At 41.1% G+C, this 14,561-nt stretch overlaps 1 protein-coding gene across 1 annotated transcript in view; it reads right to left on the reverse strand.

The window, feature by feature from the left end:
• WBP4 (WW domain binding protein 4) overlaps nucleotides 1-14,561 on the reverse strand; it is a 36,581-nt gene that overhangs the window by 16,032 nt on the left and 5,988 nt on the right. The window contains exons 2-7 of the mRNA XM_039530456.1: nucleotides 11,082-11,154; nucleotides 9,105-9,167; nucleotides 8,872-8,995; nucleotides 7,921-8,091; nucleotides 6,893-6,948; nucleotides 2,208-2,274 (exon numbers count right to left, since the gene is read on the reverse strand). Coding sequence (XP_039386390.1) covers nucleotides 2,208-2,274; nucleotides 6,893-6,948; nucleotides 7,921-8,091; nucleotides 8,872-8,995; nucleotides 9,105-9,167; nucleotides 11,082-11,154 — 554 coding nt within the window. The remainder of the gene's footprint in view (nucleotides 1-2,207; nucleotides 2,275-6,892; nucleotides 6,949-7,920; nucleotides 8,092-8,871; nucleotides 8,996-9,104; nucleotides 9,168-11,081; nucleotides 11,155-14,561) is intronic.

A 14,561-nucleotide genomic window follows, 5' to 3' on the forward strand; every position in this document is an offset into this window, starting at 1 on the left:
TGGCATTGTATGGTATTATCACCCTTACTTCTGCGCTGCTGCTGGCAGGGCAATGCCGTCATAGCTGGGCATCCAGCCAACAGCTGCTGATATCCGGCCACTCACTGCTGAAGGCAGCGTAGAAGTAAGGGTGGCAATATCACGACCCCCTGCAACTCTCTTTTGGGTCAGGACTCCAATTGGAGAAATGCTGGTCTCCTCCCTGAAATCTGTATAGTATAGGGTAAAAGCACACAAAAGATCAGATTTCACTAGGGGAGACCAGATTTCAGTCTGTGATGCGTTTCTCATGGCTGTGAATTTGGGAGAGCCCTACTCATTGAACATGCTATCTGCAATCGCTGTCTCAAGCTCCTCTTCTCCAATTCCATCCTAGATCCTTGCCAGTCTGGCTTCTACCCCTTGACCTTTTGCTCTCGCCTCTTCCTAGCCAAATCTCAGAACCATACTCCATCCTCATCCTCCTTGACCTGTCAGACATCCTTAACAGTTTACCATGATCATCATCTTGAAACCTTGTTCTCCCTTGGCTTCCATGACTCTGTCCTCTCCTGGTTTTCTCCTACCTCTCTAATAATTCTTTTAGTGTGCTCTTTGGAGGATCCTCCTCATCTGCCCTACAACTGTCTGTGGGGGTTCCACATGGCTCTGTCTTTGGTTCCCTTCTCTTCTCTATCTATACCTTATCTCTCGGTAATCTCATCCACACACACAAGTACAGTACCATCTCTGTGTGGATGATTCACAGATCCTCCTCTCTACTCCAGACCTGTCCCTTTTGTCCAAACTAACATCTCAGCCAGTCTCTTTGACATCTCCTCGTGGAGGTGTAGCCCAAGCTCAACATGGCTAAAACAGAGCTCTTAATCTTCACCTGCAAGCCCTTCCTCCGTCTCCTTTCTCAATCACTGTGGAGAACATCACCATCCCACCTATCACTTGGGCCTAGGCATCATCTTCAACTGGGGCCTCTCTCTAGGTCCTCACATGAATGCTACATCTAAGTCTTTCAGATTCTTTCTACATAACATCTCTAAAATATGGCCTTTCCTATCCTTCTACACAGCTAACACTCTCGGCCTGGCTCTCATGATCTTGTGTCTCATCATTTACTCCATTGTTATCTTTTCTGGCCTTGACAAACACAATCTTGTCTCACTGATATCTATTCAGAATGCTGCTGCAAAGATCATTTTCCTAGCCTGTTGCTTTGACCATGTCACCCCTCTCTTTGCATCCCTCTATTGTCTTCTCCTTCTCTATCAAATCAAAATTAGGTAATTTGTCTTCACTTCCGAGGCCGTTCATGACCTATCCCTGCCCTTTCTATCATTTCTCATTCAGTATCAAAAGATGGACTCCTTGCCCCGATTGGCCCAAGATGCTAGCCTCCACTGCCCACCTGTTACATTTTCAAAACAAGCACCCACATGCTTTCTCCCATGCTGCCACTCAAGCTTGGGAGAATCTCCCCGCAAACATCCACAAAACTAAATCCCCCTTCAAACTCTTTTGCCAGGAAGCCTGCAAAAAATTTGACAACAACTAGGTTGCTGGCATCCTGAAACAAGAGCCTATCATGTTGACCAATATTGTCTCAGTGTATCCTTATACTGTATCCATCTGTTGTCTCTTGTCCTGTACTTAGATTGTAAGCTCTTTGGGGCAGGGACTGTTTTTTGTACAGCATCTAGCACAATGAGGTACTGGTCGATGACTGGGACTCCTAGGCACTACTATAATATAAACAACAACAACAACAACAACAATTGTAGCACTAAAGTCACACAAAAAACCAAAACCAAAACAAGAGCCTGTCCCTCTTTGGTTTCCAAACAAAGATTTTTTACTAAAATTATGTATATGGATTACCCATACTTCACAGTTACAAACTGACTGTGTAGACACATATGAAATTATTATGTTCGCATGCCATCAAGGATGGTGAAGAAACCATTCATCTGTATGCAACAGTTTGCCTGTAGGCCAACAAAACGAGGAGTGGTTTAACAAAGCATACAGCATCAGATGATTCTCAGCTGAGGGAAACACTGAATTAAGCAACAGACATAATTTAGCCATTACTACATTTTCAAAAGATTCAAAAAAGTTTGAAATAGTTCTAAGGAAGTTTTACTAAAAACAAAAAACAAAACGAAACCATCTCTTTCGAGGCAGAGCTCAATTGTGAAAACAATGTTGCTTACCTCCTGTTTCTGTATTATAATAGTAGGTCTGACCATCTTCACTGACTCCTTCCACCCATACTCCTGTCTAATGAAAACACACAGAAAGTAAATTAGTGGAATAAATTTTAATGACTAACCAAATAATTGCTGACAAACTATAAAGATATTCAGCCCTCCAGTACTTTCCAGTGATGGTAATTCTGATGTTTTTAGGGCCTGCTCCAACTCATATTAAAGTTTTTGGAAAAATTCCCCATTGACTCTGCTAAGAGTTAGATAGGGACCTTATAACTTAAAGTAATACATGTGCAAACATGCACACAGACACTCTCTATATTTCACACATATATACAAATAGTTAGTTATTAAAAATAGGATGCCCAGTAGCAATCACTGTAGTTAAGGTTCCCAAACAGTTGAAATTACAACTTAACCCATTATTATTTTCACATGCTTGTGGCAGGGCCGCCCAGAGGATTCCAGGGGCCAGGGGTCTTCGGCGGCGGGGGGTCCTTCCGCTCCAGGACCTGTCGCCGAAGTGCCCCGAAGACCCGCGGCGGGGGCCCCCCGCTGCCGAATTACCGAAGTGGGGACCCCCCGCCACCGAAGTGCAGCCGGGTCTTCGGCGGTAATTTGGCGGTGGGGTGCTCCCGCAGCGGGTCTTTGGGGCACTTCGGCAGCGGGTCCCGGAACGGAAGGCCCCCCCGCCGCCGAATTACCGCCGAAGACCCGGCTGCACTTTGGTGGTGGGTCCTGCTTCGGCGGTAATTTGGCGGCAGGGGGTCCTTCTGCCACGGAGCGGAAGGACCCCCCGCCGGCGAAGACCGGGAGCAGAAGAAGCTCCGGGGGCCCGGGCTCCGCGACAGTTTTCCGGGGCCCCTGGAGCGAGTGAAGGACCCCACTCCAGGGCCCCCGAAAAACTCTTGTGGGGGCCCCTGCAGGCCCCGGTGCCTGGGGCAAATTGTCCCACTTGCCTCCCCCTCTGGGCGGCCCTGGCTTGTGGCTTTCCAAAACATTCACTGCTTGAGTTTCAGAGTGGTAGCTGTGTTAGTCTGTATCAGCAAAAACAACAAAGAGTCCTTGTGGCACCTTAGAGACTAAAATTTATTTGTTAGTCTCTAAGATGCCACAAGGACTCCTTGTTGATTTTACTGTTTGAGTTGACATTTTCCATAGTTGGTTTCTGACCTAAAGTTAACAGAAAAGTTCTCAGAAAGTCTCAGAAAAATTCATCTAGGAGATTTGAAGTTTTGTGAGGGTTGGAGAAAAACAACTTGAACAAACCCTACTTCAAACTGAAAACAAAAATAAGCCAACACTTGTCTTCCTTCCTTCCAACACAGTGCTAAACAACAATGGCTGAACACTGAAACTTGACATGAACATAGTCCTCACTGAGGACTAAAGCATTTCCTTATTTGGAAAATATATTAATTTTCACACTACATTAATAATAAAGTCGTGACTGTTTAAGAAGTGCATACTGGACATGAACCTTCGAAATTTCCCTTAAGCAGCACACAGATCTAGCCCACAATGTTATTTTTACATTAATGTATGTGGGATTATAATTAATCACATACACAACAGTCTTGACCTCATGCAATGCTAGACTGCATTTTTTTTAAAAGTCAAGAAAATCAAAAATTAAGATTCGCTTTGTAACATTTTTGATACTATATATAGCAGGGGTCGGCAACCTTCGGCACATGACCCATCAGGTTAATCTGCTGGCGGGCCACGAGGGGGGCCGTGCCTGCGGACTGTCAACGTAAACAAAATGTCTCGTGGCCCGTCAGCGGATTACCCTGATGGGCCACGTGCCAAGGCTGCCGACCTTGCTATATAGAAATCTTTGTATATTTGCTGGTGAAATGAAATCAGTTGATTCAGAGAAGAAAAACAGCCCCTTGTGAACACATTTTCTCAAGGTTTTGTTCTTGTGGTTTTACAGTGTATTAGTTTAAATAAGAGAAAACAAAAGAAAAATTGCTTAGCATAACTAGAAAGCAGATAACAAAAAAAAGCCTGTGGCGTAACTTGGCCATTTCTATTATAGCACGATCTATTAGGGCTATGCGATGCATTCTGGGCATGATCCAGCACAGCACTTAAGCAGATGCTTAACTTTAAGCATGGTATGACCCAAGAACCCCTTAATGCCAACTGTCAGGGGCGTTACAGGAATATCTTTATTCTGGTATGTACACTCTGGTTCACCAAAGAATATCAATCTTGAATGAAAGCTGGAGTCACATTGGTGAACAGGGCGAAACTTCCATCTTGCGGCCCCCCGCACCCGCCCTGAGGGCCCCCGCGGCAGCTTCCCCTCCGCTCCGCCCCCTTGTAGCAGCTCCCCACCCCGAGGCACCCCCCCACCCCAGCTCACCCCTGCCCCACCTCCTCCCCAAGCACGCCGTGGCCGCTTCCCTTCTCCCGCCTCCCAGGCTTGCAGCATCAATCAGCTTAGGCGCCGCAACCCGGGGAGGATGGAGAAGGGAAGCGGCCACGGCGTGCTCGGGGAGGAGGCAGGGCAGGGGTGAGTTGGGGCGGGGAGTTCCCCTGCGTGCCGCCCCCCCCTTACTTGCTGCAGGTGGCCCTCCCCGCGCTCCCCAGCCCCAGCTCCCTCCGCCTAAATGCTGGCGGCGACTGGGGTGGCCGAAGATCCGGCCACTGCGGTCACTGCCGAAGAAAATGGTGCCCCCCAAATGCCAGTGCCCTAGGCGACCGCCTAGGTCACCTAAATGGTTGCACCGGCCCTGATTGTGAAATGTATGTACGAATATTATGTAAGGAGTTATACATACAGACTTCACACAAAATACTTCTGTAACTAACACACACAAAATATGTTTTTGAAGACTGTAGCAAGGCATTATTCACCAGCGGAGGTGACAAACAGGTTGTCTGACAGCCAGGAGGTAAGATATGTATATCTCCCTGACGGGATGTAAATTAAGTATTGCACACTAACACAATGGATGTCCACTTACATACAAAGTTAAATGTTATCAAAGAGATGTGAAGTCAACAGGGAAGCAGCACACAGGAAAAACAACCACATGTACCACCATGAACTTTGGAGGTATATGTAGAAGGCAAAGAAGACACCCCCTCATCCTGCCCATCGGAAGTTAACGGACAGCACGTTTGCATTCAAGAAAACAAGATCACAACCAGCCTTTGTGGAAAACACTGCAGACTGGGTGAGACAAAACTTCTTTAGATAGGAGGTTAACCTGAAGAAGGAAGACAAGCTCTGTGTAGCTTGAAAGCTTGTCTCTCTCTCTCTCTCATCACCAGAAGTTGGTCCAATAAAAGATATTACCTCACCCACCTTGTCTCTCTCTACATCTATCAGCATTTATATGGCTCTTACTACAGTAAGTAGCTACTTACAGTGGTAGCTAAACTTCAGTACACAGCACTGGTTTATTACTCCACCCTGTAAGTTTGTGTGAGGTCTAAGAAGAAAGTTAACTTTCTGAAGTGTAGCTACTACAGTTTTAAGAGATATATAAATGCTGATGGACATACAGAGAGACAAGGTGGGTAAAGTAATATCTTTTATTGGACCAACTTCTGTTGGTGAAAGAGAGACAAGCTTTCGAGCTACACAAAGCTCTTCTTTCTCCTTCTTTCTTCAGGAAGTTAACTTTCTGCTGGCTGTAAAGCAAGGAGAATCTCTGAACCTAACTAGTAATCCAGCATACATACAACATGGGGAAGGCACCATTGCTTTTAGCATTTCCTACTTCATTTGCTTATGTTTGCAATCTTAACACACATTATTTATTATTAGTTTTTCCATTTAATTTCCTCAGTGTAGTTTAAACAAGAAAATAACAATTCTGCAGCATTTTGCACAACTCCATAAACTGCAACACTACATCAGATATGCTGAAACCTTAACTCTAAAATCAGGGAGCTGAATTAAAAACACAGCTGTGCAACTATATAGCTGCAAGAAACACATATATGCAGCACCGTGGAGTTCCACAAATACTGGACTACATAGTTGCATAGGATTTACTGCAATTAATGTTTCAAAAAACGAATAGATGTTATTTAATCTGCATGAAAGAAACAAGCAAAATTTTAAATTGCTCCTGGGTGGAATTGCTCAGGCAAACTTAATTCTGGCATTTCTTAACTTTTGAATGCTTGACTTTGCAACATTAACATTCTTTTAACATAGTTTTTGGGTACATACTCTCTCTCTCTCTCTAAAAATAATGTTTCCTAAAGGAGAACTAGCCACATGTAAAAAGTTTAAAACATTAGTCATTTCCAAGCAAAAGAATCTTATGAATTATTTTAAAATGTGAATATATAAATTTTTTCCTGTGTTGACTGATTTGCAAAAGGCAGAACAGGATTTGCTTGATTTTTTCCAGAAAGATTCAGCTTCTTTGGCTGAAACACAGCATCAAAAGTTTGACTCCAAAAGAATAATTTTTTAAAAGTTCTCCGCAACTGAAGACAGGAGTTGGTAATGAAAGCTGAGTTTTAACCTTAACTGTAGGTTTCACAGCTTTATGTATTCAAGGTACAATATATTTTTCTAAGATCCACAAAATGTAGGTTGTTTGAATTCAATATTGTGAATAATACATGCATGAGAGATAAGTCAATTAGGGAGCAAAAAGTTTTGTAAAGAAAGCCATAAGAACAAAGAAGTAGTACAAATAACATTTAATTACCATTTGTGAGTTTCGAGAGTTGTCTTGAAATCCTTCAGGTTTCTCCCACTGTGATTCTTTAAACAGAAACATATTTAATTTATCATTTATAAAACCATTTCAATTTTTACTATCAACCATTATGACAAATAGTTGACTAGAACATATTGCAGTTGTGTATGCTCATCCAAGCATGACTAATATATGTATTACACATTTAAAAAGAAATCACACTGGGTCAGATTGTGATCCCCTTACTCCACTGAAGTAACTGAGACTAAAGGTGGACTAAGGATATGAGAATCTGGCCTACTATGACTTGTAAATTTCTATTGCATTATAGTTGATATATAGTTATAGTACATTTAAAATATCTTCTTATAGGACAATCAGCCAGGAGAGACTGAGAAACATAAGACTTTCACAGTTTGGAAGTTAAGAAGGACTGAGAATTACACCAATGTCAGTGGCTAAGAGAAACCGTGTGTAATATACCCATCTAATCATAATATAGGACCCCTTCAGTGCTCCACAGCAAACACATTCATTAAGGCCCTATCAACACACTGTGTTTCTGACCCCAAATAAGGTGATCAGTTTAATCCTATGCAGGTAAACAAGACACCCAGTAATCATAGTCTAATCTCATTATCTCATTTACCCTGAGATACTATTGGTACTCAAATAATTACCCATTTTATACTTGAGTCCTGATAAAGTGGATTCTGATTGCCCTTTTTTGGGTGGGGGGTGGAGAGGGGATTGCCCTTCTGTGTATTTAAATATAATCTTTGTAGGGTGTCAGAACTTCAAGGAATGTCCATGAGTTCTCCTGTTATTTACTGATTAATAAAAGATCAACAGGGCCCATCTTAAGCTCTGGGCACTCTCACATAATTATAAAAGTCACAAATTTATAATATATAATTGTCCACATACTAATAATCAACTTATCAACACAGACAGTGGAAGGCTAGCAAAGCGTATGGCACCCTGCTTTGTTCAGAGGGAATAAACTAGATCAGTATTTGTTCCTTGCCATTATTTACCTCCGGTTACAGTATTGTAGTAATACATGTAACCCTCAGGGGAAAGTCCTTGCACCCATTCCTTTGTTTCATCTGATGGTGCTTCTGAGGTGACTTTTCTCTTTTTTTTCTTTTCCTTCTTTTCTTTCTTTTCCTCCGGTTTACTTTGTGTTGAACTGGGACCTATAGAATCTTAAAAAAAATAACATCCATATTTTTCAGAGTTATAATCAGAATTTACTTATTGGGCATTCCTCATACAGGCAACAGCAAATATCAACTTAGTCCAAAGTAGTTTCTTCTTTCATGATATACTATATATCAAAAGCTTTTCTAGTATAACACTATACTATTATGAATCAGCCAGAGAATCACCAGGAGAAACAAGCTGAAAAATTTAAATTCAAGGATTACCTCAGAGCTATTGAGCATGGAGTCAACAGAAACTAGAAACCAGGAGAGTTATGGAGGAGACAGTCACCATGGAGGGTTCAAACTAACAGGACTAATTTAAAAAATGGTGGTTTACCCTCATGGTAACAGAATAAAAGCACCGGCTCAACTTTAAAATGGGAGGAGATTAAAAGAAGAAAAAAGGACTCAGTTAAGGGATGGATGCAAGCTCAACTATTAGCTATGCACTTGTTTCCATTGGGAAAAATGGGACCCATAATTAATGACTGGTGCAGCTCCACCAGTAACTGTAATAATAGAAACTGTATAGTAGATAGTGCTTAGGCACTTTTTCTACCACCTGAAGTGTCCTGAGGGTTAGAAGACATGACGGTAAAAACCCTGCTTACACAATTTAACAGCTTCCACTATTGCTAACACTGTGGCAAATTATCTGTCCCATTTTTGCCAATGTAAACACAATTCTGCAATTTCTACAAAACTAATACAAAAGAAAGTCTTGTTGAATATTATCTCTATTGCTGCCTTTAAGCCTTTTCTGGCAGCTACAGGAACTACCTGACTTAACTCCAAGCCTTTTCAGATCCTCTTGATATGCTTTCAGTGCAGCTTCCTCCATTGCTGCAAATTCCTTTGACATTTTTTCTTCTTCTTTTGCCTTTTCCATACTTTTCTTTTTAATCTACAATTTAAAAAAGGGGGGGTGGAGGTAGAGAAGAAATAGACGAAAGTCATAAATAAAAGAGATAAAAAGTTAAATGTTTAGAGAAAAAAGGAAAAATTCAATTTACCTCACTAATTTTCTTTGCCACATTTTCCTTATGGTTCTTCCCCCTTTCATGAAATTCAATGCTCTTAAAGAGAAAAAAAGTAAATTAAAATACGACAAAATAATTTGCAGAAAATGATTTTCCTTTGGTAAACTACAAATATATACCTAGACAAGAAGAAAAACTTAGTTAAGCTGGAGTTAAGACTGAATGTACCTAACAATAACGTAGATAAAAATTGTTATGAAAAAATCCAACTGCTAGAAACTTAGGAAATACAAAGTAAAGTTTAAACATAAAAGGAACCCAGCAGTAGAAAGAATGGAAATGAAGTTATATTCTGAAAAACGGCATGGTGAAGTTTTATATTGACTGGATCTCAGTGACATCAGATGGTTTGTATGGGATTTTAATTTAAAAAAATATATATATTAAACAAATTAAAGAGCAGGGACCCCTGTGTGGTTTGGGAGTTTTGCATGGTTCATGGTTCTCTAGCTCCCTTCTATGCCCCCAGGATTCATATCTCAATTTCCACTCCCCTTTACCTTCCAAGTCTATAGGACTTACCATAGACCTTAGTGGATCAGTAGGAACTTATGGGCCTCATGAAGACATATTAAGATCCACCGAACTCTTGAGGACTTTAAAAACTCTTCAGTTAAGCAAATCTGAGACTGGGAGCAGAAATCAAGGTATGTAACTTAGGAGATTGGGCAGACTGGGAGTAGGATGTGGATAATTTAGGAAGACAATTGGAGAGCCTCTAAACCAAAAAGGCTGCCAGATAGAGTAGGGGAAACAGAAGCCTGAAGAGCTTAGGAGTCCTGCAGAAGCACTGAGGGAGGTGTGGTAGGAAAGCCGTGGGGAGTTTAGGAGCTCTTGGGTTGTAGGAATCACCTCCTAATCCAGGTGCTAGTGTACTTGCGGACAAACAAGGCTCAAAAGGTACTTCTGGAGGCCTGGTGTACCAACATGGTAAATGGTGCATGCTCAAAGTGATAATTTGGTCTTAAGTGCTTAGAGCACAAACTTTAGAAGGTCTGCAGGAGGGAGGCAACACTACTGTGCTCTTGTGGATTCTGTTGACATTCTAAGGTCCACAACAGGTCCTGTAGACTTTAGAAGATCTGCACAGAGGCAAAGCTTCAAGACAATGATGCGTATTTACCTGGGTGGTTTTTACTGCACCAGGAAAAACTAGTTAGTCCCAATTCAAGACATTTTCTGTTTTAAAAACTGTTTCATTGATGCACACCACATCACACTTCATTTTAGTTACATATTCAAAGTATCAAATTCAATAAAGAAGTAAATTTGGATATTAATTTAGGGTTGTACAAATAAAAAGTAAAACTGCAGTAAGGGTAATACTAATATATGTAATAAAATACTGAACTTTGGTATGTCTGTATACATTTTGGTTCAGTATTTTCTCTAGGAAATTATACATGTTATGACTCATATTTCAGTTTTCAGTATTATATAATATATACTGCAAAACTATTATCATATTGGTAAATATTTTTCAGTAATTTTCATTAGTATATTCTAAGAATAATTTTATTTTTTCCCAGTTAAGCTGGGTTTACACTGGTATTTACCAGTGCCCTGTCCAGGCTAGTTTTTCACAGGAAATGGCCACCCTTGCTTCAAGGTGGAGCAAAATTCAAATTATGGAGCCTGAGAAAATGGAACTTGATTCTTCAGACCTTTTACACATGAATAAGGAATCCAGGATCAAGCCCTAGGGCTCCAGTTTTGGATTGAGGTCCACAGAAGTACAGGAGATTCTTAATGCAGGATCCAGGTCTTAATCTGCAAGTCTTTTTTTCCCCTAGTTTTATAGCTAACATGGCTTACAAAGGCATATTTAAAACAAACAAACACTAGGCAAACATTAGTTTACATGTCAGTAAACAATACTAAAAAAATATTTTAAAAGCATATAATTCAAATTCTAGTACTAGTAATATTACACTAACTAGACCAACATACAGGCTTGTTGTCTGCTATCCAGCACTTGCAGTAACCACAGAATTTCTTTGGCTGTGATTTCCAGTAATCAGCCCTAAACATAAACAAACAAACAAACAAATTAGAAAAAAATTTAGGTAGATTTATGCATAATCAGAAACAAAATAACCAAAGTAAAAAGTTCTGAAACAGAGAGCATCAGAAACCAAGTCCAGCCTTGCCATGGTGCTTGGTTGTGCTGTAAAGGATTTCTTCTGCACAAGTTTTTGTGGACAGTTTAGAGTGGCTATTCTAGGCCAAAAACAATATTTATTAATGACTTCGACTGTTTCACAAAATAGATCAGAAGTTCTCAACTTAGGGATTGTGCCCAAGCTGTTACCTGTGGCTTTGCAAAAATTTCTACGGACCCAAAGACTTCACTTACAACAAAAATTATGTTTTTGGTGCTTCTGTAGTCAGATAACCTTCCAAATATTAACAGCTGCAGTAGTTAGACTTATTGAATATATAACACTGGGGAATACACAATTCATGATATCTGGAATAAAAATGTACATCTGGATATTTTTTAAACTATCAACATAACGTAAATACGTACTTCAGCTATATAGCACAATGAATTTAAATAAAAAATGTAGTGCTATACTATTTTGGGGAGAGGAAAAGATATATTTTTGGACAACTCAAAACTGTGCAAAGGATTCTGGAATAGATATGGAATAGATTCTAGGTTATGTCCCAAAATGTATTAGGCCGAAGACTGGAAAATTTGAAATAGGCAATTAGAGAGCAGGTCCACAGCACCTCTTGGACCTTCTCTCTTGGTTGAGAAGTTGTTCCTAAACCATCTCTAATTCTTTTAACAAATGGAAAGTGAATCCCCACGATAATCCCTGGTTAACTTTTGAGAGGCAGAGGAACAGTTTCACTTTTAAGGCTGTATTCTTCAAAGCAAATGAGTATTAATAGCACTGTTAAAGGACTACACATTCATAAAACTTCAAGTAGTATATCATGTGGGACTCTCTATCTGCTAAAAAAGAAAATACAGAAAAATCAAAAAAAGTGCTAAAGTCACCAAAAGTCAAGAAATGAAAGAGGATAGGTTCCTAAACTATTAACTTTGCTACATTACCCATATGTATATTCTATTCTTGTTTTCCTTAATAAATGCGTCATTTAGTAGGTTACTCCATTCTGCCATTACATCCCATAGGAGTCAATGGGGCTCTGCACAGGCTCTGGAGCCTGTGCTAGCAAATTTAAGGGTGGGACTGTGGCCTACAGCGGAAATCTTGGCTTCGCTGAAGTCAAACAGAAAATTCCTATTGTCCTCAATGGAGCCAAGATTTCATCCCATGTTGTTAAATGTATAACAAACAAAGGATGTGGATGTGCAATACTGCAGACTTTAATACTATTGTATTTCATGCGTGATTTTAACTGTGAAAACTACGGCACCAACCCTCCGAAGACTTATACATATGCTCAATTTTATGCACTGAGTAGTCCCACTACGAGACTATTAAAAGGGGTAGATTCCCTGGTCACCAAGCTAATTTCACGTCGCTTAAAGGAAACACTGTCACCAGAGACAATCCCCCATGTAAGGAGAATCTCCACCATCTCAGTGGAACACTAGAACCCTTCCCCCATTTGGAATACAGACGCTCCCCGACTTATGCAAGTGTTCCGTTCCAGAACGCCTTGCGTAAGTAGAATTTTGCATAAGTCGGGGACGTATACCCAACAATTACGCAAAAAAAAACCCCAAAACAACAACAAAAAAAACCACTTACGGAACTTTTTCCATAAGTGCGGGTTTGCGTAAGTCAGGTTTGTGTAACCCAGGGAGCGTCTGTAACAGCAAGAAGGGGTGTGTCAAAGTCCTGCAAGGGACAGGCGGGGGATGGTGAAGTGAGGCTCCACTATGTCCATAATTCCACTGGCAAAAGGTTGCTTAAGTCTGGTCTACTGTGATTTTTTTTAATCGATATACTAAACCAGGGGTTGACAACCTCTGGCACGTGGCTCGCCAGGGGCCGGGCCAGTTTGTTTATCTGCTGCGTCGGCAGGTTCGGCCAATCGCGGCTCCCGCTGGTTGCAGTTCGCCGTCCCAGGCCAATGGGGGCTGTGAGAAGCGGCACAAGCCGAGGGATGTGCTGGCCGTGGCTTCCCACAGCCCCCATTGGCCCCAGTGGGAGCTGCAATCGGCTGAACCTGCCAACGCGGCAGGTAAACAAACTAGCTTGGCCCGCCAGGGTGCTTATCCTGGCGAGCTGCGTGCCAGAGGTTGCCGACCCCTGTACTACACTGATACATGCACTAGTATGGATGCAGTTATATTGGTGAAGAGCACCTTTATACAGATATAACTGTGTCCACAGTAGTGGGATCATGCCACTGTAACTATACTGGTATAATTAAAGCAGTACAACTTTCTAGTGTATACTAGGCCTAAGGCACCAGAATCAGGGAACTATGAGCAGCTCCCTCAGAAACATGCCTCTGCACTGTACCTGTGCTATGCTTGCTACAAGCCCATGGTGCATAAAGTTAAGCACATGCTTAGCTGTTTGTGGGACTGGGGCATAAATTTGTTAAGCACTGTGCATATTTACCAAGTGTTAAGTTGTTTACATGAAGGCAAGTTTATTCTCTTTTTAAAACATGTTACATTAAAAAATCATATATCAAAGATAACTGGATATATGTTAAAATAATAGTTGAAACAGAAATGGTCAATACAGTAAAGAAAGATGTAAATCAGGCATCTGTTCAGTGATAAGCTCTCACAGTTCTTTGATATAACAGATGGACTAGCATGACAAACATGTGCACAGGTAGCTGTCTCACTGCCTAACAAAAGTACGCATTGCTAAACTGCTGATAACATACTGAGTTTTCCAGGTCCCAAATCCTTTTAACCAGGGGTTCTCACCAAAAAAAAAAAAACCACGTTGGTGGCCTCAGAGTGTGGCCACCAACTCTTGCTGGTGGCTGCTCTGACAATTTTTCCTAAAATACTTAATTAACTTCAGGAAAATCAAATAAATATGCACATATCCATGTCCAAAGCATTGTAATTTATTTATGTAGGGTTTTTTGCAGACTCAATAATTAAAATAACATACAGTTGTTTCTATTCCTTACTGGATCTAAACAGAATAAAAACACAAATAAGGTGCTTTCCACATTGTCATGTTCTTGTCTTTTTTCTTATTGTTTCTTTTGCCTTTTTTGGGGGGGGAGGTTGCTTTTCTTTTTTTAAGACTTGCTAACTAGTAAGTCTGCTGTGGAAACTGATAATAACAAACATACAAATATAACTTTTCACAGCACACTTACTCAGTCCCAGCAAGCCCAGGGACAAATTAAGCCCTGGATGGGGAAGTGGTTATGGAGGCACTAGGGTGATGGGGTTGGGGAGGCAGCACAGGCCAGGGGTAATTAGGGATGGGGAGCTCAAGGCCGGAGCCCAAAGCCCTTTGCCCAGGG

The sequence above is a fragment of the Mauremys reevesii genome, linkage group 1 (assembly GCF_016161935.1).
Source record: "Mauremys reevesii isolate NIE-2019 linkage group 1, ASM1616193v1, whole genome shotgun sequence".
Classification (NCBI taxonomy): Eukaryota; Metazoa; Chordata; order Testudines; family Geoemydidae; genus Mauremys; species Mauremys reevesii.